A 22,858-nucleotide genomic window follows, 5' to 3' on the forward strand; every position below is an offset into this window, starting at 1 on the left:
ATACTTCAAGAGAGAGATTACGTCACCTCTCCATCTTTTAAATATGTTGCTGGTTGCACTGTATTTAGTAGGACTCCTTGTGGACTCCAGCTAAATTTGTATCTCAGGGGATTGTCAGAATATTCAGGAGCAGGCAAGCCTCCACAGAAGGAAGTGTAGGATATCACCTGGAGTTGATGAAAATAAAGTTCTCAATTTAAATTCAATTAGTTTATGATTATCCAATAGAGATTCCTGAATTTATTTAATATAACCTAACTCTACATTACTGATTCCCTTAATTTATTTTGCCATATGTCCACAGAAGGACATCTAAGACATTTGTATTTTTTTTTATTTATTTAGAAATCCATTCATTTAAGTTTTATAACATCTAGCAACATCTAGTTCTAGACTTTTTTTCTGGCCATAATGGGCCTTAAGATTCTATACTAAAAAATGAGGAGGAAGAGGAGAATAAAACAAAACTGGGGGGATAAAGAGCATGGGGCATGCCTTGGATTCTTTTTTTCAGTTGAGCTTACCGTAGCACCCACTTCTTTTGCTTTATCAATACATTCCATTGCCAGCATATGATCAAGACCAGGATCCAAACCCATTTCGCTGATAATGGTAATGCCAGCTGCCTCTGCGCTATAATACAAGAAAGGCTATCAGGTGAAAGGCAATAGCAAGGTATCTTTACAGACTATTAAACTCAGCAGCTCCCAAACCATCCTCTGGCAGTGGGTTTCAACCTTGGCAACTTTTAAGGTGCGTGGACTTCAACATCCAGAATTGAAAACCATCCTGGCTGGGGAATTCTGGGAATTGAACTCCACAGATCTTAAAGTTGCCAAAGTTGAAAAACACTGCTCTAGCAGGTGGGGCCACATCCAATTCATTCTATTTCAGGTTGCTTTCTAACATCTCTGCAGTGAGTTGAATGGGACACATTTTTTTCTTCAATGACTAGGCTGGACTGGTATAAATGTACTCTCCACACTTAAGCAATTATCTGGAAAACCCAGTTTTTAAGCTTAGCTGACTTTCCTTAAAAGAGGGGTAGACAACCTGTGACTCCAGGGTCTTTGAACCTTCCTCCCTCCCTCCCTTCCTTTTTAAGTGTCTCTCCCTATTATAACTGTCAAAAGTCAGTTCCCACCATTTTCAGGTGGCAGAAAAAAAAACTATAGCACATGCTCTAAAATATGTTTAATAGCTTATAAAACAAAGCAAAAACTTGGGAATGGGTGGCTGGGAAGCCCAGCATATATTTACATGACATTACCCTGCCTGCTTTGTTCCATCCTCTTAAAAATAGCTAAGTGTGGCCCTTGACCAACAAAAGGCTCTCTTTCTTAAGGGATAAAATCCAGTGTGATTTGCAAAGGATTTTGAGGGGGAAAAAAACCATGAAGCTAGCTATCAATTATTGCTGGAGGCAATGACATCCAAAGGGGAGGTGAAGACAGGCTACACTGTTGTCAGCAGCATCACAGAATTGCGACACCAACTTTGCCCCATCTGTATATATGTCACAAGGTGGGGGAAAAGCTTGTGTTGTGACATAGCAATGCTGGGTTTTGATATTCTGACTAAAATGGCAAATTTCTGTGGCTGGAGGTGATCATATTTACAGGTAAGTAATGGTACCTGTCTTAACATATATTCAGCATCAAGAAAGATGTTAAGAGATCTGCTGAGGATCCTAAGTGCTCAAACGTGATGGGTCATACCTTTCCTGTAGCGCTTTCATTTCAGGCGTCAGGTAACTCGCAGTCACCAAATTCACTCTGCTGTCAATGCATTTCTTAGCAACTAAAGGATGGAATGAATATGGCAACAAACTATAAAGAGAGGAAAAAAGTGAGACCAAGGTCAGACACTAGAAAATGCCAATTCTTTTCTATGCTGTCAAAACAGGCAGAAAACCCAGTCAGATGTTGTCCTATTTCTCAAGAGAAAGATAGCCATAATTACTGATTTCTATAAAATCAGTTTAATTAGGAAGATCATTCCCTGGCTTTTAGAATAATGTTACAATGCAAAAAGAAAAATCACTTTTTTCCAACCACACTTACATCTACAAATAGTATTCAGTATCAAGGTTTAAGAAGGAATTCTTTGTCAGATTTTGTTTAATAAATTTTCTGAGAAATGGACTTGCATGTTTGTCTCTAAACATGAATTGCTCTAACTTATTTCTCAAACATTACTAAGCAGTATTTTTGCAACAATATATAGAAATTACTAAACGGAATTTTGAGAGGGCTAGTGCACATGCTACATATGTAATTGTCCAAAGTTTAAACCCTGGAATGTCCTCCTGAAAGTTTTCAGATAGAAGACCTATACCTTGTCCTCTTTTTGCTCAATGATTATGGGAAATCATTGTCAGTACCAACTCAGATGGACCAATATTTGATTAAATATAAGGCATATACATACATACATACATACACACACACATATATATATACACAGTGTGTGTCTGTGTGTATATGTGAGTGTGTGTGTGTGTGTGTGTGTGTATTCCTTGCTACGTGAGTCTTCTATTGTATGTGCATATATGGACACACATACACACTCAAGCAAACATTTCTTTAGATCCACAAAGTCAGAATTATGAATTATTAAGTCACTGTGATAGCTTCAGTGTTAGATTTGAGCTTGTATAAACTGGGTTTAAAATAACAGAAGATCGAGTTGTTAGCAGAACCTGATATACTGTATATGGATTGAGTTATGCATGAAACACCTCAGCTTTTGTATTTATTATGTCTCTTTTTAATTGTATCTTTGTTGTTTTATATTGTTTTTTCTTGGCAGCCGCCCTGAGTTATTTGCTTAATATGGGCGGCCATATACATTTTTTAAAATAAATAAATTAAATGAATTAATAAGATCAATGAGTGAATTTGGGCCAGTTACCATCCCTCCTTCTCTCGCACAGTTGTTGTAAGATTAAAACAGGAAGGAAGGAAGGGAGGGGAGGGAAGGGAAGGGAAGGAAGGGAAGGGGTTACATATCATTTTTGTCAAACTGGTACTCTTCCAGATGATGGTCTACCATCAAAGTCAAATGCAGAAAGCACTAAGTTGGGGAAAACTAGTATATATAATCCTGAGCTCCTTGGCATAAATACAGAAAAAAAAATTAAAAGTTTTTTTCCCTGAATGAGAGACTATATGGTATGTTGTATATATCTTGGAGCATGTTCTTAGCAAAAAAACAAGTTTTAAGTAGTAACAGAAAAGGCAATACCTCCAGGACCAAAGACAAATATATTATCAGATAACCTTTTGTGAATATCACTATATTTCATCAGAGTATACTTATAAGAGAGGAAATGTATACATGTACACAGTTCAATTATTTGTATGACTTCAGCATGATAATGATTCATTTTTACTGTTTAATACTGTAATGCTATCTATTCTGTCCTTGGATGTAAGCACCTAAAATGTTTCAATACATAAAATCCCAACCTGCATGACCACTAGGAATCAAATGCTTAAATTATCAAGCCCTATCCTGGAACAGTTCATTTGCACTTTCTGAATTTGATGATCAAACACTGACCTAATAACAAGATTATGTTTCTTCACCAGTGATGATAATTTCGCATCCTCTGTGATGTCCATAATGATGGGAACAACATTACTGTATTTCTTGGACAACTGCTCAAGTTGAATCTTCATCAGGGAGGCTATTGGAGAGTAAGAATAACATATGAAAAAGACTGGGTCTCACAATTTTTTTTAACTTCTATGTCATCTTTGATTTTTGTATGCTGCCCCTCAAAACCAGATCCTGAACCATAGCTTAGCATTAGCAGGATGAGATCAGGAAAACTTTGCCCTCATGCACTCCTTCTCCACTGAAACAGTTTCAGAAAGTTTCATATCCTTTTGAGATTAGCCATAGCTTGCTGAACCATCCAGAAAAGAAGGGGTTCATCTGTGAGATAAAAAACCCAACTGGTAAAGTAAACCAGTAATGAGAAATCTGTAGTCCCTCAGCCATCACAAGTGGGCAAAATTACATTTCTTAAGCCATAAAATGGGTGTAATAAACTTCCATGGTTTGCAGTGGTGTCTGAATGCAGCTATTATAACAGGGGACAGCATTTTAAGATGAAAGGAGAATGAGGCATCAAAAGGAAATGGGATTAGAGGAATAAAACTTCAACAAACAAGAAGGCTTACAGCTGACAAATATTATCTGGAGAATCAGTGACCAAATAGTGAATTTTCTCTAAAACCATGTTGTGGTACACAGTGACAAGAACAGACGGAGGAGTTCTGATAAATATTTTCCACAGCGATGCAGCTAAAACTAAGCTAATCCATGCAGGCAAAGCAGTACCTGTTCTAGGACAAAGGCTCAACGAAGAAACTGTTTGGGGGGAAGAAATCAAGAGTGTCAACAAATGAAAGAATGAAATGATGGCTTAGTCATTCTAAGCCATTCAGGTCAACTACTCCCACGCTCTCCACCAGGCAGAGAATTAAAGTGGGCGATACAGAAGGCAGCCAGGAGCATTTTAATTCAGCTTGCTAAGTACCATAAGGCTCTGAATCTTTGATTAAATAAACAAAGCAAAAAAAAATAAAACCCTACATTTTAAGCACTCATGGATGGAGAGATCTTAGCACATAACTAAACAAGATTTCAAAAATTAAAGAGTAATCACAGTAAGAACAGCTAGCCCAAGATTCCACACAAAACTCAATTCTCAATTTTTTAAAAAAAATGCAGAGATGCTAATGCAAGTATTGGAAAAGTTAATTCCAAAGGAACACAGCATATTTCAGGGAGAAGCACATTGCGAATATGAATCTGCAGAGGTATACTGGGTTGATTTCCATCTTAGGTAAGTATCTCAGATATTTTATCTTTTATTTATAAACTTTGATAAACCTCAATCACAGAGGCAACTCTAGGCAGCTTCCATATTAGGATTTTTAAAAAAACCCACATCATAATAGTAAAAACAGGACATTGGGGAAGAACAAAGCAAAAACAGTAACAGTCAAGACAAGATATGCACGCATGCAGGCTTGAAGATACACAGAACCCCATGACCCTGAATCACAGGCTTGCCTTCTGCTCTTACCCATTTCTTGATGTGATCCAAAAATTAATGAGTGGGATACAAAGTAGTTGTTTTCATAAGATTTCATATCAAAAAGATGTGTCTTCATGGCAGGATCCTTCTGTAACAGTGATGCCCTTCTGCAAGTAGAATCTTTACTATGTTTATTCCACCCAATGGCTATACCTTAGCCAATAACTAACAGAAGGATCAAGGACATCATCCTTCGAAACAGACTTTAAATGAGAAATATTTATAAATACAAAGCAGTTCTCAACAATGCTGAGATATTAGGGTTATATCCTTACTTACAAACCTGCTGTTATTTCAACACTGGGGTCTCTGGTAAGATATTCTATTACAGGCCCAGAAACATATCCAGATCCAAGTATCAAAACCTTCTTCTTCTTATCCATGGTCAGGGATTGCATATATTCCCTACAATATATACAATTAAAAATCAGTAAAATAGGCATCAGAATTGTTAGTGTGCTATAAATCAGCTTTAAAAACTTTAGATTACTAAAGTTTTTTTTACTTCCTTCAGAGCTCATTTAACTTCAGCCCATATGAAAATATTTTCAATATTGCATTTGCATTCGATAGCGAAAAATGATCATCTTAACGATGTCCAATATTATGCCTCCATCCCATACTATATTTAGTAATGGCTTTATACTTCCAAGGTTACAGTGAAATCAATATATACTTCTTTCTCCTGCAATCATTTTATCAACACATATTATTAAATGCAGCCCAAGAGATTATATCCATTATTCTACTGATCAGTGAGACTTGTTTAAATATTTAAAAGGTGTAAGAATCTTTTAGCTAGCCAGCCTCAATCCATTCACAAAAGCATTATTCCTGTCATATCAGACAATGACTGTATGTCCCACTTTAAAGGACCACATCTCACAGAGCTAGCATCTTGTTTCTGTTCAGTATAAACCTTGGCATGTCCTTTTTTTACATAATTTTCTCTACCTACATCAAAGTTGAGAAGATCAGTTAAAATTATAGATAACTGTACAGGTAAGATTTCATGCAAGCCAAAGCTTTGCAAAAAGTTGCATCCTTTAGCTATCCTTTTAAGTATTCAGCAATCATAATCAATCACAGTGGCATGCGATGAAATCTCTTCCATTATCCTTCCCCAGTGTGACTACACAACAGTGATGGAATTTGACCCTTCTCTGCTATGTGCACAAATAAATGCCCTCCACCTCTTCTATATCCATGTCAGGTTATAAAATTAGTATGGGTTTGCTTAATTCATTGTGCTCTAGACTGTAAAATCCTTTGTTTAAATAATAGAGCCTCCAAACATCTTCACAATTATCTGATGTTACAAGTGTTTTAAAAGAAGTTCAGAGTTTGACACAATGCAAAAATAAAAATATGTTTAAGAAATGTGATGATTTATTAGGAATGCTCCTTTGCATGCCATCGTATCTTCTAACTTGTTTCTTGGTTCAGGCAACTGGAAGAGTTTCTAATGAGAAATGGTGGTGCTAAATAAAAAGGTAATACATGCATTTAGAGGCAGCTAATTTAAATTAAGTGGTAGCTAGTGGCAGCACCTATCTGACCATGGCTGATTTCAGAAAAGCTAAGCAAGATCAGACCTGGTTAATACTTGGATGGGAGACTACTAGGAAACTGGACCAAGAAGACTTGAAAAGGATCCAGGAAGAATGCAATGGCAAACCATTTTACATACATCTGCCAAGAAAATAATGTGGATGTATCGAGATCAACTTGAGAGATTTTACTCTTTATTAACTTAAGCAGATGAAACACTATAAGGACTTAGCAAATAAAAGAGTTTTGACCCATGACAGAGGGTGGGGAAAAGGAATGGAACTTTCCACACACTCATACAGAGTTCTTCCCTGGCTTTAGCTTAACAAACTATACATATACAGTTCTGTACAATTTCAACTGAGCTTTTATATTGTCTTATCTGTTTCACTCACTCATTCCCTCCCTCTCTCACTCAAGCAGCTTCTTCCTGTGCTTTCACTTCTGGGCTCAGTTCTATCCTAGGGAGGAAAACAAGGAGAGGGGAAAAGTAACTCTATTCTGGATTTATTGGACTCCAGATCTTAGTCAAGCTGTCCTTGCTGACCTCTGATCTGTCCTTCCAAACTACCGTCCTTTCCACCAGCTGTTTGCTCAGCAGATCGCTCTCTCAGCTCCTGCGTGCTTCTGCAGAGTTGCCAACCACAGATTGATCCTGCTTTGCGCACATGGTATCACCAGTCCAAGCCACACAAAAACAACTCCAGGAATGCAACGCACTCCTCCACCATCACTTAATGCTTCTGCCCATGGATATGTTCACAGCTAGAAGGCAGGTGTTCAACCTCGGCATGAAACTTCTCAGTGTCTCTGTGACACTGAGCCTGGGTTTTGTCCATAGAGTAAAACCTTTAGTCTTGAGACCACTGCATCATCTCAAGTCCATCAGGGAAACTCATCTTGCCACAACCCAAAACTTACAAAGACTACAATGGCAGCATCAAATGCATCCCCTGAGGCCCAGAGAGTACAACTAAAGCCCCAAGGCTGCATGGTATTGGTGGAAGCCTCTTCAAAAGGCCTCCAAGTGCAGTCTGAACTTTAGATATGCTGCACAGCCATGCTCTAGAAGCTTCTGTAATCAAGGCAAGACCAGAGGATATCTGCCATAATGCAACATAGAAATCTCTCCCTGGGAAGGGCACCCAGAGAAAAGTCCTAACAGAAAATCTTAAACACACTGCCATAGGGAAACAGAACCATTTAAGGGATTAAAACAAGGCCTAAAACCATAACTTGCAACTCCTAGAACCTTCTCTGTCCACAGTTACTAAAAATGGATGGCGTGTTTTTCTGAATTGTGAGGTAGGAAACACACACATAGCCTAAGCCCTAAAACAGCACTGGCATACTTTTTAAAACAAAGAAGACCCCAAATCCCCCAAAAAACCCAAGGGGAAAGGAATGAAAAAGTCCAGCCACTTTGCATCATTACTTCTCCCACTGTGATCCTTGGCATCTCACTAAATGTTAAGTGCAGACTCTGGACTTCAAAGAATTCCCAACCCTTGCATTAGAGGTAAGAACCAGTATCTTGGGTCCAGAAGCAAACAGGCAACCAGTGTAACCTTTTCAGAACTGTTGTTGTTGTTGAGTTGTTTACGACTCATGGCGACCCTATGTATAACAGAACAAAATGCTTGCACCATATGCCTGACTGTTCCAATGTTTGTATCCCACTTTATTATACCAACTGAGTTCTGCACTAAATTGAAGTGTCAATGTCACCTTCAAATGAATCCTTATATACAGCACATTTCTGTATTCCAACTGATCAGATCCAAATGTATCTTTGGGTATTTTTCCAAAGAATCATAAATATGGCATCATTAGTTCTGTTACTAGAAGGAATGGTCCATATTTGTTCCTTTTGTTTTTGCATGATCTTACACAGACACTTGCTTGTGATTGCCACATTAACTTCATCTCATAAAACAAAACATTCATGTTAGCATGCATATATAGGCCCAATAATTTTACATTTGAGATGAATATATTTTGGAGGGGAAAAGAGAAATCTGTGTATTACCTGCTCTCCCTCAGTTTCTGGATATATTTATACTTATCAGTCAGTGAACCATTGGATGTAATCACTGCCTAGAAAAGTATATGAAAGACATCATTACTTTCCTTACAGCTGACCTTCGCATGCCAGGTTTCTTCTGAAAAGCGTGTGGAAGAAAGACAATTGGTTTGTAAGACTTACATCTCTAACTACAGGTGAATAATTCTGGCTTTCCAGGGGTTCTGAAGCATCAGAGAGGAGCTGTGGAGAGCAAGGGTTTCTGTCAGAGCACTTGTTTTCACATACACACACATCTTCAGATACGTAATTATCTTGGGCAGGAAAGAAAACCTTGGAAAACTTTCATTAAAAACATAGGAACTGTCAAGACAGAAACTGTCTTGATGAAAACGTTGGCTGCATAGTAGCCACATTATTTTGAAGAGGAGAAATTGTCAGGAACCTTAATTGGCAATTAAGTCTCTTCTAGGCTTAACTCCTCCACATTTTAGCTTAATATTAACACCACTGAGGTGAGAAGGATACAAGCACAACAGATTTTTATACCACAGACCATACTATAGATACACAATTTTCTAAAGGGGAAATCAAGAACCAGGTCCAAGTTTTTATCAGGAAGATGACTCATTTCCAACATACTACAACAGCTCGAAGGCAGGAAGTATGATTCAAGAATAGATGAATGACAAAATACAAACAAAAAAGCAAATCTAAGAGACTTATCTTTTTTGTACTCTCCCTGACAAAAACAGGCTTTATCTAGAAGACAAGAAACACAAGAACTGTAATTCTTAGAAATGAATTTTAAAAGGATATCCTTTCTGCTCTGGAGTAAGATTTGGAAAGGAGCTAAATTTAACACAGAGAAGTTTTCATATGACATCAAAAAGAAATTATTCAGGTGGCTATAAGCAACCGGGCTAACAACTGGATTTTATAGAGGCACTGCGTAAAATAGGGATAGGCAACCTGATGGCTGTCAAATGTTTGGGATGTCAGCTCCAGGCAGAATAGCCAAGAGCAAGGGACTGTGAAAATTGCAATCTAATATATTTGAGTAATGCCTTACAGCAAAGGAATGACTTTGATTGGAAGTACAATAAAATACTTTTCATGTGCTATGTACTTGAGGTCCATTTGTAGCTAACAGAATAATTTGATCTTATTTGGGGTTATCACAAATTTAGTCACTGGTGTCTCGATTTTAAAAAGTGTTCAGGGTCCAAAATGATTAAAATATATTTGACATACATTTATCTTTAATAGCTATTTTTGAACCATCCTATCCTCAGAAAAGTCAATTGTGCCATTATTTATTTGGCCCATTGCTTCCATGTCACACAATTGGTGATCAAAGATACGGAATTGCAGCCTAATATCTAGAAAACCACTGCAATAGTCACTTCCCTCCCAAGATATAATGAATGATTCTTGTCAGCCACAAATCTTTCCTAACCTCTGTTTATCACTTGTCATAAAATTGTTTTATTGGCTGAATCAATAACAGTAAAAAATAAAATCTGGTTAACCATAGCTGCCAGAGGCATCCACAGGATTGGAAGCTTTCATCAAATGACAAAAGCACTGCTGCACCATTGTGACATTAAATTCCACCACTTTCATACATGTGTATGACATCACAGAGCATGTACCAAAAGGGTGGAGCTTGTATAACAGCAGGGTGCTGCTTTCTTTATATGATTCCACCTGGCCCCTTCTGTGGATGCTCCTGACAGTTCCATTCCTGGAGGAAACATCCTGGAAGTTCAGTTGCTGCATTTCTAGCAGATTTTATAAGGCAAAAAAACCAAAGGAGGACTTTATGGGAGTGCTGCTGATAAGCAGCCAATGAGACATGGATCTCTATGCCTATATTGGAATAGGGTTAGCTATGATTATTTATACCAGTATTTCTCAACCTTGGCAACTCTAAGCTGTGTGGACTTCACAATTCCCTAGCAAGCATGCTAGCTGGGGAATTGTGGGAGTTGAAGTCCACACAGCTTAGAGTTGCCAAGGTTGAGAAACACTGATTTATACTAAGGTTTCAGCCCAATCTCTTTAGATAATTACCTGGCAGCTATAAACAAACAAACAAACAAACAAGTAAAATGTTTATGTATTGGCAGGATACAGAGATTTTAAAAGTTGTGTAGGCAATTCTGAGCAATCTGCCAAAAGGGGGCAACAAAACATTTCCAAAACAAATTATTCCACACAGTAAGAATACTGTGGAAGTCTGCCACTATTATTTCAGATTAGAGTTTAGCTTTTTAAATAGTTGCTGCCTATGTCTTCTATTTCATGACTTAACAGTACTGTCCATGGATATACATGTTTACAGGATTGCAGCCCTATTCAATAATACATATTGTTGGGGAAACATACCATTGCCTCACATAAAAAGCTGTTTTTAAAAATTAAAATATGTTAAAATACTTGTTAAAGCGAAACAATAGCAGAAAGTAGCTAACATACAGTAATTGAAAACAGTGCACCTGTCTACAAATTGTAACTATACCAAACCAAGCATAGAACAAAGTTAATGTAAAATTCCTAACAAGTACTTATGAGAAAGATATGGTTTAACACTATCATATTTTCACCACAAAGATTTACAAGTTGTTTACTCCTATTTAGCTAATTTGTTTTGGTACTTCTGGTCTGCTACTGCACCACAGAGGTAACAACCACTAATATTCCTACCTATCATTTATTCGTCTCCCATTCCATTAAAACAACACCCCACAGTCTCCATGGCTTCAGAGTAAATTTTAGAACAATGATGAGGGGGACAGCAAGAAAGTGGCTTGCTTCTCTATCTTTCATAGAAAAAAGGTGCAAAAGTTAGCAGTTGAAGTTTTTCAAAGCAAAGAAATAAACTTCAGGATACCCTGGCAATCAGATACCATGTTGGGGTCAAAGGCATTCGCTAAAGGACAACTGAAAAATTGTCAAACCTCCTTCAAAACTTAATAGTTAAAAATACAATAACCACCACCCAGAATCTCAATTGATGGGGCAATCTACAAACACTGTAAAAGAATGTAAGTAATTAAACTCTGTTAAAGTTCATGATACATCTAATTCTCTAAGCTGCTCACAGGTTAAACAGAATGATTACTTTACCCAACTCTAACCAAAATATATTTTCAGTGCAAAGGAAAGCTGCATCAAGTTTTGTAACCTTTAGCTATAAATGTTTCTGTGTTGAAGGTTTGCAGGAAAAAAAAATCCTATTGTCTAGTTTTTCACCAGTTTTATCATAATTGTTCACAGCCACCTTTTCCCCAATCTAGTGATCACAGGGTTGTTGTTGTGGGGAAAATAGGAGGAGGAAGGCGTATTAGGTGTGTTCGCCGCCTTGAGTTATTTATAAAAATAATAAAGGCGGGATAGAAAATAAATGAATAAATATCACTTTAAATATCATGAAAATAATGATGTCTATAGCCAGTTTGGGCTATAGTATAATACAGTATAATATATTATCAATTGCTATTTTAAACAATGCTTCATTAACCACTTTTTGAAGAACTGCCCAAATTAGCACAGATGAAACACATCCAGAAAAGGGCCATCATTATTTAAGCAGGAAGACAACTTTAGTGAAATAGCTCCTATATGATATATACGTGCAAAGTTCATCACCTGTATTTTCTATCCCCAGATGAGGAGTTACTCTTGAGCAGTGTGAGCAGGGGAAGAAAGAAAAGCTGTCCAACAATATTTGAAAAGGTTAAACCTAAAAATTTAACAAAGGTGAAAAAAAGTTCCTAGAAATCATTTCATGAAAGCCTGTTAAGTTTTACAGCAGATTTCTTTTATTCAGAATAGACCGGAAGGTGCATCGTACTTACCATTTCTTCAATATAAGGGAACAACATATCTCCAAAACATTCTGTTGACTCTATAGGAAGCTGGGCTGGTAAGTTATCAATAGAACACATCAAAATCCCAGATCCCTCCACACTGGAAGAGAGAGACATTTCATTCCATGTAATGAATAGCCATCCCTTAGCATAAAAGGATGAAAGAATGGGTGGGCGGGGGGAAGAGAGAAGAACTGTCTCCTAAGACTGAGGAGACCACTTGAAGACCATCGGATAGGGTCTAGGGAATGCTGGGGAGAATGACTTATTTCCCAAATCTGGCTTGGATCTTAAAATAAGTTTGCTTAAGGAAGTATACAGAGTAAAAATTTCTCTTCCAAACAGTCTCTTGTTAATTTTTGCGCACTATTTTAGAGAACCCCTGACCTTCCAGAGTGGTTTTGGTGGGGGGGTCATTTACAAATTACCCCCAAGAAAGGGATGCGTAGACAGGAAACTTTCATTTCCAGAAGTTCCTTAAACTAAATTGTTTTGGCATCTTGTATGCTTGTTTACATTAATCCTAGTTAAGGACTCCAAAACCACTATTTAAAAAACCCCTGAATCTTCAATTCAAAAGCAAGCCAGTACAAATTTAAAAGACTCTCTTACCTGTCATGAATAATATGTTGGTCAGCATCATACATACAAAATGGACTGTCAATTGTTGTACATTCTGTCATAAATTCTATAGATCCTTCAGTGTCTGCTGAGATGTCACATATCGCAACAAGTCTAAAAGAGTTGATTAAAACAAAATAATAATCCATAAACAAAAGATAATCTCATCCCCCCAAATAACTGAATGAAATATGTCAATTAAGGATAGAGTTAAGTGACAAGTTTGCTATCTTCATAAATTGTGAGAACTGTATTTCTGAACACACATAAGAACTTCTAACCATGTTCTACATTGAGCAGTGACCCAAGTTAGGAATAACTCTACAGCTCCCTTTGTTCGTGTGTGTGTGTTCAACATTACTTATAGCTTATTTAGTGATGTTAATGTAACTACATTCATCTAGGCAAGATTTGTCATTAGCCATAAAAATTCATAAAACTGGAAACATGAGAATGCATTACCATTCACAGCGTACAATTTTATTAAAAGGGATCAAAGCAGTGGGGAAGAATGCTAACACAATTCTAGTCACACAGGTGAAGTTTAGACATAAATAACAGAAATATTTTGTCCTATTTATTTTGGTTATTTGTTTAAGTTATGTTTAAAATCAAGATTGCAGATGCCTAAAATTAATGAAATGGTAGTACACTAGCCATGTAGGTCATATAAGGTAGAAATAGGTAACTATTACCATCCAGATATTTGGACTCTTTTTTATCAGCACCAATCACTATGGCTAATGGCAAGAGACTGTATAAATCCAAACTATCTGACAGTCACCAGGTTACCTATACCAGATTAAGAGTGCAGTTCAATCAACAGGGATACCTAGAACTCAGCAGAGAAAGATGGGTTATTATTAGCAATAGCAGTCAACCCTGTCTTCAGCACAGAATTATTCAATAAAAATGTAATTTCAGGATCCTTTCCAGAAAACCCTGACAATTGGGATTAAACGTATCCCTTTCTAGAGTTGATATACTCTATTCAGACTCAAATGGTTGATCTATAAATCTTGACATCATTTGAGAACAGGCTATGTATAAGGGTTTTAAAATCTTCAGAGTGGCAAGGAGGGCCTGACTGTTATCTATCAGCAGGCAAAGACATTTTCATCAAAGCTGACCTGCAGCTTTTAAACTGTCTTGCTTGCCTTAACAGGGTTTAAATGATAGTCGGCCTTTATTTCTTTGTTACTGGCATGCTGTTTAATGTTCTTATTATAATTTGGGGAAAGCTATTATTGCTATTTATCTTTAGTGGGCAAGAGAAAGATATTTAACTAGTAAATAAATAGATAAGTTGTCACCTACCCTGTACTCTAGTTATCAGCCTAACCAGCATGACTAATAATGGGAATGATGAAGATAGTAGCTGAAGCCCATCTGGCATGTGCCAGATTGAGGAAGGCTATTCTGGGTATACTAGGGCCAGATCTTCTTTAAAAATGAGATTTCTGGCATATAAAAAGAATGCAAAGCCTGCTCCACTCCTCACAGGTATCAAACCAAACCATATGGTTTCTGGTCCACCTGGACCACAGTTAGGTACCATTGCGAGCAGCAGAGTTCCAAGCATGTCACACTGAATAGACAAGACAAGAAGCCCTCATGATAGGTCCAGTCATATTTCTGGATACACTGCTAAATGAAATAACATTAAATATTAGTAGTACAGGATACAAGATAAGCGCAGATGACCTTTGCAGTTTTGGATGCTCTACTCCAAACTCTGCAGAAGGAAGAAAAAATTATTCTTCCTCTCCATTTTAAGTAGAATGACCAAACACAATACAAAGGAGGACCTTCTGCATCTTAAACAACTACGTATAAAACAAGGTATACCTGCTAAAATTATTCTCCTGCTAAATTGTTAAGAGAAGGGATGTGCAACAGGCAAATCCAATAACAGAATATTTTATTTATCACTTAGAATGGGCATATCTGAATATACATACAAGTTGTTGTTGTTATTGTTATTATTATTCCTGAGATAATTTATAGTTTTAGAACAGAGAGTGATTTCTCATGTTCCAGATTGCACATACACTTTATAGTGCATAGTCCTAACCCTAATGAGAGAAAGAAGTGGGACTGGACACTGATTATGAGGGGAGATGGGGGAGAAAGCAAGGGGGAACAGAAGTACCAGAAGAGCCAGAACTGAGCTACACCCATATACTTTTTTCATAACTGAGAGACAGAATTAGGAAAAGATAATAGGAAGACCTTCTACACGGTCTGAGTCATTCAAAAGTGAAAGACGTTGCTGTGAAAGATAATAGTTGGTTGATCCCTTGTAGAGTTACAGAAGAAGTAGATTCCTGCATCAACAGGGGGATAAATTAGATGACCTTTGCAACAGTTTTCACTTGAATTATTCTCACAATTGTCTCACTCTCTCTGGGGAACGTTAGCTTGCATTTTAGGAACTACAGTTATAGTGTTCTAAGCTTATTGGGGAATTTAAGAGATAACTTGGTGGTTCTTCATATTTTTCCAGTGCAGTTAGCTGTCACCAATGGAAGTCTGACACTCAATCCAGCTAGTCCCTGGCAGCATGACCTAAGCAAAGCTGTGTAATAGCCCAATCACAAAAGGCAGTTATGGCCCATAAATTTAAATTCAATTCAGTTCAATAGTTCCCAGCAGTTCAATCCAACTGAGAACCTATTTGTACAGACATATCCTGGCAAAGCAAATTTTGCTTGGATTGAGAAATCAGCTGTAGGAACTGGTCCTAAAGACCTGATCTAAAAAGCAGGGCATGTGCATTGGGAAGAAGTTCAGTTCTTGATTTTTATATATTAGTTCATTCTGTCACTCATGTTTTTATCATTAGAGAGATTGGTAAGACTAACAGTGCAATATTATACATGGTGATTCAACTACTGACTATATGGAACTTATTACCATGTAGGCAACTATGTGACTGTATCTTAAGGCTCAGCTACAGGTCTCTCTCTCCATTCATGGAGGTAACTGGAATCTAGCAGAGGCTTCCCAACTGGAAAAGGGAACTAGGTAGCAGTTTTCTCCAATCTTCCCTTGGTACTGGAGGAGGGGGCTAAAAAGGCAATCTTCTCCAACCATCATCTCTCCTGCATTCTACAGTGCCTCCTCTCATGCTGTTTCAGAAGATCAGGGCATCTTCTGGAGTAATGTGTAAAGTGGCATAGGGAATCACAGAAGGAAAGGGGGATTAAAGGGCATTGCCTTTCCAGCTTCTTCTTCCAGTGCCAGTCAAGCCCCACAGACTCCAAGTCTGGCTCCAACCCTATACTTCCCATTGTGATACTGTGCTTGTTGTTTCTAGGTCATGTCCCAGTCAAAACATCTTACTTGTGTGGCAATTCAGGACAACCCTCTGTAGCAGCAGGAGAAGGCTGGAGAGGAGACAAAAGCTTTTGTGCATCCTGTCTGCTTAGCAAGCGTGGGGTATGCTGCTCCCAGTAGATTCCATTTATCACACAAGTAGCATAGGGTGCAATCTGTAAATGAAACCGTATTTTTCTTATCCCCTATGAGGTCAATTACATGAGTCAAAAATGGCTGTTTCCACCAACTGAATGCTTCACAGTTATTTTGACATCAAAAGCATTTAGATTTGGGTGCAGAACAGGCTGCCTGATAACAGATGGTCAAGATGGTCCTCCTTTTACAATGCTGAATGCTTGAGGAGAGATCGGGCCACTATGATTCCCACCTCCAGAAAAATTATACTTTCTCTATCCCACCAAAGAGGAGCCTTACATGTACTTGATTTGATGGTACTTGGGGGAGAATTTTGGTGACAACAACCTAGTTATTTCTGAAGCTGACACTTTCAATCTTTGAGGGCCACAAGCAAATTATGGGCTTTCCAGAAGTGGGTCTAGATAATCAGCAGCTTGAAGAACCAAACAGAAAAAAAAATACTGTGCACATAGGATATATTGCCAAGAACTGCCAGCATTAGCATGCATTTCAGACAAGTGTTTGATAACCATATAACAGATGCTCACAATATATGGTGCATCTCGAAGAACAAGAAGCTCCTAAACTGAAAGAAATTAGAGGTCATACTTACATCAGTGTTAAACCGTGATGTGTAGAGTTCTGGATGCTTGTCATATTCTACTGGATCATATACCCCATCACTTTTCCTTACAAGATGATGGTGTCGACTTAGTACTGTTCCGTATACTTTTCTAAGGTCTGTGAGGGAATACACAATAAATCAGAGAGCGATACTAGACACTGAAAGTTTCTAATGCATATACAATTGATTTAGCAGTACCTCCAGTTCTAGAGACCTCCTTCAATTCGTGGGGCTCCACAAACTCACCAGGCAGAGCATTAAACATTTCCTGGGCACCCTGCAGATAAAGGCATGACCAGGACTTTAGAAATAATGCAAGGCAATGGGGAATTATACTAAGGACCTTTGCATACTGTACTTTATAGAGCCAGTATGTTGAGTGGATAATGGTGTGATGCTCGAATTGGCCAAGTGCAAATGGAATTCAAGTCCTACATGACTTTAGATCACCATTCCTTCCCTCTCAATCCTTGCCCCCATTTCTTGCTCCCTGTAGGCCCTACTATTGAAGTCAAAAGGTCACGTAAGGTAGAGACTCCAGAGAGGGATACCAAGCCACATGTTGGCATTCACTTCCCCATGCTGCTTCAAACCCTGACTCTCAGGGGCAAACATCTGCTTTCTATGCAAAAAGTCCCTGGTTCAATCCTAGCACTTCTATGGGGAGGTCTGAGAAAGCCTCTAAAACCCTGGACATTCTGTCAATGAAGATAGACAATACTGACCCAGATGGCCTCAGATCTGATAAAGGCAGGGTGGATAACATTTTGTACCTGGTAAGGAGCTACGTTTTTGTTTTGTTTTTAAATCCTGCTGCCTTCCAAAGACTTCTGGGATATAGTCAGCTTTATTGGGACTAAACATTTTTAGCCCATTTTCATTTACCTTAGTAAAAAGGAGGTATGTATGGAGAAAAATATGTGTTGAGTCTTATGGAAGCTTAATACAGTTATTTTGCCCTTACTTTCTTTTTATAAAGCATTTAAAAAAAACATAATGGCTAGAATCAACTTTAAAAATTAAATTTAATATCAGATTCATACCCTACCTTTCTGACTATTTTAGTTTTCAAACTTTTTCAGGCCACAGAAGCTGTGAGCTTGCTAGTTTTTTAAAAAAAATATGGAACCCCTAATCAAGAAACAAGCTCTAATAATAGAAAATTGGCTGTGTGTGTGTGTGTGTGTGAGAGTGAGAGAGAGAGAGAGAGAGACTGATTTTGCACTGATTTTGTCTTTCACAGAACTCCATCAAGTTCTCATGAACTGGGTTCTACAGAAAACAGAATGAAACCTCTGGCATATTTGATAAGCAAGACAGCTTGCAACAGTAAAAGATATTTTGCCAGTTTGGTCTAGTGGTTAAGGCTAGAAACCAGGAGAAGGTGAATTTTAGTCCTGCCTTGGGCATGAAAGCTGGCTGGGTGACCTTGGGCCAGTCCCTCTCTCTCAGCCCAACTCACCTCACATGGCTGTTGTTGTGGGGAGGAATAGGAGGAAGGAGTATTAGGTATGTTTGCTGCCTTAAGTTATTTATAAAAATAATAAAGGCGGGATAAAAATTAAATAAAAATTAAAAAAGATATTTAGTGCCATTCTATAGGGATGTTCCTGGGGCCAAAAGAAAAAGGTAGGAGCAAGGCATCACATAAGGACCATCAGTTTCCCACTCTGATATAAGGCCAATGCCAGTGTTCTACCTGCCACCTGGGCAATCACATTATTACTGCTTGGAATTCTTATAACATGGATAGGTATGCACATTCTTCTAAAAACTACATAGTAGCCTGATATAGATAATTAATAGCTTATGGTCTCAGTGAGAAAATGTATTAATGCGGTATATTTCAAGTGTGCCTTACCTTAGAGACATTACCAGTACCTGTAAACACAAATGTGAGCGGTCCAATAGATTTTGGCATCAGGCCTAGGGAAATTTCATAGCCAGCATCCCGAACTGCTTGAACAGCCTGGCTGCTATTTCTATAATTATGGGCCATACCGATATGCTGCAACCAAAGACAGAGCACTGTTCTCAGTAGCACTTTCAGAAAGGTTAATAAAATGCCTATAATCCAACATTTGGCTGGCAATTTGATACACGGCCTTACCATGAATGGAGTATGATGTCCCAAAGCCAGAAAACGTAATCCCATTCCATGTAAAATATTGATCATACCTGGATTAGAATTGCAATATATATAGTTGTTGATCGTATGATGCAATCATATTTCCAAAACAAGTAACCAAATTGAAACACAGAATGGAATTGCAATAGCTTAAGTATCAAAATCAGAATTCTGTACAACATCCTTTCCAACATGGGTCAGTCCAGAAGTTTAGAACTACAAGTCCCTTCCAACCTTTATCAAGTAAATTATTAGGAATGAGGGGAGCTGTAGCCTGCAGCGTTTGAAGGATTCCCATTTGAGAAAGTTGCTATCTATTCTTACCTAGAAATGAGCCAGGCTGAGATACTACATATAAATGCAATTTCCTATTCAAATAAATACTGGAGAAGATAATCTATTACTTATCCCACTGACTAGACAGTGTGGACCATCCACCCCTGAATGAGGCACTGCATTGTGGTTTTTGTTGTTTGTTTTTGTTTTGATGGGAAGAGGCTGGATGAGTACCTACCAGACAGACTATTACCCAAACATTTAAACTGAGCTATACAAATAGCCTGACTTGTGATAAGATAGAATCTTATGGTCTAAGAGTGACATTGCATTGCACAATCTTAAGATGTTCTAAATGAATGAGCTAAAATTAAGCAAAACAGAACTATCGTTTTATTTATACTACCACTTCATAAATACCCCAAATATTCTTCTTGAAAAATAGTAAGTGCACAATAATAATATTCACTCCAGATACCTGCAACTCCAGCCCACTTTCCAAAGGCTACAACTCGCACTCCTCTGTGATCCACCATTTTCTCATAATCTATCAATCGAATATTCTAAAAACATAAAGCAGAAAGCATGTGTCATATAATCCATACTGAAAGTTCCTTCTCACAGCATTCTCCACCATCCAGATAGATACATTCAACATAAGTGAATACTGTTTCAGTTTTTATATCAGTTTTTGGGCATCTCACAAATCCTGTGTACATATCAATGGAATAAATAGGATTGAAGCAAGTAATAAAGATTAAGTGCTCCAGCCAGTCTTAGTACCTTTCAAGTAGCACAAGATAAATGTGCCTTTCTAAAACCTTTGTTTTGCCCCCAATCTGAATACAGTTCAAAATATTATGCAAGCTTTTAAAAAATCATTAATATGAATTAAAAGTCATCTTGGTCCCATGAGGGTATTTCTTAGTATTAGCAACCATTTTCTTTCAGTACAACCTTGATTTTCTAACTTGCGTTTAACTTATATTATCCCTCTCCTCCTTAACTTGAATCTCTCTAATAATCTGAAATACAATTTCCATCAATCCCAATCCTTTGCCAAACTTAATAATTAATAATTTACAGTAAGAAATGCATGGGGACCTAGGAGGAAAGCCTGTCTTACATCAGTCCTGTTCAGCACTTACCTTAAAGAACATCCAGTCATTTCATGATGTCACTGGAAAAAGTACAAACCAAAATGTTTCAACCCATTTTGGGGGCAAGAGATGGAAGGATATAATGGGAACAGAAGGCAAATCCAGTTAAAGCTAAACACCTTTAATCCTAATGTGAGGTTAAATCAAGTGTCTGATGCATGTCTACTCAGATGTAAACCACACTGAGGGCAGTGTTGCCTGCTTAGACTAATGTGGCCTGAAAATGCATAACACTAGATTGAAAGTATGTGTATTTTTCTCCTTTTTTGCGTTTAAAACTCCTAACACACTTTATAGATATTTGTCATATTACGGAAAGCTAATTGCATGCTTTACAAGTATTCTCACCCTGCTTCCTTTGCAGTCCATAATGGTACTATGATAACAATAGTTCTCAGTAAGTGCAATATTACCTTGCTTAGGATCTCATCCAGCAAGGACATATTTGCCTCTTGAGCTTTGATAGTATGAGAGAAGAATGCATAGTTCTTGTTGGGAATTAGCTTATCTTCTGGAGGCCTCTTCACACCCACAATAAGGCAAGCCTGGGAAATATCTTCTTGTATAACGCCTCCAGCTTTAATATAGTCCTGCCAATGGATCATTAAAAGGTTACTGACACAGCCAAGATGAACAAAAGCAGAAATCACTGAGATACATTTGGTAGATGCTATTCTGAATGACTATAATTTGTATCTATACTGACCATGGGAGATGTGCAGCTCTTCAGCTTTGATTTTGAAGAGGTGTTTTAGAACACCTCCTCAAGTGTGAGCACAGTGCTACTCATTAAAGCAACCACATCTTTTCCAGGATCACGTAGCTACAGCAGAAGCCTCCCCATGGACTGGTTATGCAGTCCTGCAGAAAAAGCTGTTTGGTTTTCAGTTAGATCCACTCTCATCTGCCCAGAGCAGAACTGCAGTATAATTATTTTCACATTAAAAGAGACTAGAAGCTTGGGAACAAAAGATTCCTCAATGTGAATTCCACCCTTCTTCACTTCCGCTGCTCTTGCCTATCTCTGATTCCTCTCATCATTCTTTAGGTACATTCCTTTTTCTGAGCCTCACTTTTGATCTAAGTCCTGCTTGATTCTACTCAGGTGTCTTTTTCCAAAGTCTCTGCCTCTTCAGTCTCTCTTTTCCTGAAAGCCTCCAGCTGCCTTACCCCTGTGTAAGGGCATTTCAGCCAATCCATGCCAGAATTTAATTAGCCTTCCACAAAAGTTCTCTATATAGTGTAAATAGCTTTGTCCATTCAATTTGCCTGTGCATTACATGAAGTTTTCTTTCTTTCTATTCAGAAGAACAAACAGAATAGTACATACAAACATTACTACCACCCACACGTACCTTTTCATGGATGGCCCTACGATTGGATGGTTGCACCAGAACTTTGTACCCCAAGTTGGTCAACATCTTGACATGGCGTGGTGCTAGAGGGGCTCTTCTTTCCCAGGCATTAACATCCTCCCTCCTGATTGCCAGGACAGACTTATGATAATGCTGCCATCTTGAAAGCTGTCTCTCAAACTGACCCCCCGTGTGTTTGAATGCTTGCAGCATGATTAAAAACCTGACCACAGCAAAGATGCAGTAATAAATAAATACAACATAAAAATACTTTGAAGCAGCCTTTTAGTGTAACAAGAGGAAAAGAAATCTCTTGACTCTTTAGAAATCTGCTGTAAAATTTAGGCAGCAGGCAGAAAATAAGCCATAATTGCACATTGCCATTATTATTACCATTGTTATGACTACTACTACTATTACCATCCTAATAGTCAAGTACTCTCAGCCCATTTCTACTGTTCAAATGTCCCTTCTTTACTAAACAAGAACATAATGGAACCTTGAAGGTGCTGTAACACATCAAAACAACATAGAAGTGCCTTAAATATATACATGGAATTGCAGATTTCCAAAAAGCAAAGGCACTCCAAGAAGAACTCAAAAAACTGATCTAAACCAATCAATTCTAACCTTCCCCATAGAAACTCTGTAAGTCACATTCTTCATGGCTCC

General features: G+C 37.9%; 1 protein-coding gene across 2 annotated transcripts in view; it reads right to left on the reverse strand.

Moving 5' to 3' along the window:
• Positions 1-22,858, reverse strand: part of AASS (aminoadipate-semialdehyde synthase) — a 38,735-nt gene that overhangs the window by 11,247 nt on the left and 4,630 nt on the right. Inside the window, exons 2-19 of one of the 2 annotated variants that reach the window (XM_063309545.1) lie at positions 22,187-22,409; positions 21,245-21,421; positions 20,150-20,234; positions 19,378-19,445; positions 19,129-19,275; positions 17,466-17,544; positions 17,256-17,383; positions 16,529-16,677; positions 13,175-13,297; positions 12,551-12,662; positions 8,871-8,930; positions 8,694-8,761; positions 5,397-5,518; positions 4,351-4,380; positions 3,565-3,691; positions 1,719-1,829; positions 525-633; positions 27-167 (exon numbers count right to left, since the gene is read on the reverse strand). In XM_063309545.1, the coding sequence (XP_063165615.1) occupies positions 27-167; positions 525-633; positions 1,719-1,829; positions 3,565-3,691; positions 4,351-4,380; positions 5,397-5,518; positions 8,694-8,761; positions 8,871-8,930; positions 12,551-12,662; positions 13,175-13,297; positions 16,529-16,677; positions 17,256-17,383; positions 17,466-17,544; positions 19,129-19,275; positions 19,378-19,445; positions 20,150-20,234; positions 21,245-21,421; positions 22,187-22,399 (2,049 nt within the window). In that variant the 5' untranslated portion in view covers positions 22,400-22,409. The remainder of the gene's footprint in view (positions 1-26; positions 168-524; positions 634-1,718; positions 1,830-3,564; positions 3,692-4,350; positions 4,381-5,396; positions 5,519-8,693; positions 8,762-8,870; positions 8,931-12,550; positions 12,663-13,174; positions 13,298-16,528; positions 16,678-17,255; positions 17,384-17,465; positions 17,545-19,128; positions 19,276-19,377; positions 19,446-20,149; positions 20,235-21,244; positions 21,422-22,186; positions 22,410-22,858) is intronic. The other variant, XM_063309547.1, reaches the window with a different exon arrangement.

Source organism: Candoia aspera, chromosome 7, assembly GCF_035149785.1.
Source record: "Candoia aspera isolate rCanAsp1 chromosome 7, rCanAsp1.hap2, whole genome shotgun sequence".
NCBI classification, from domain to species: Eukaryota; Metazoa; Chordata; class Lepidosauria; order Squamata; family Boidae; genus Candoia; species Candoia aspera.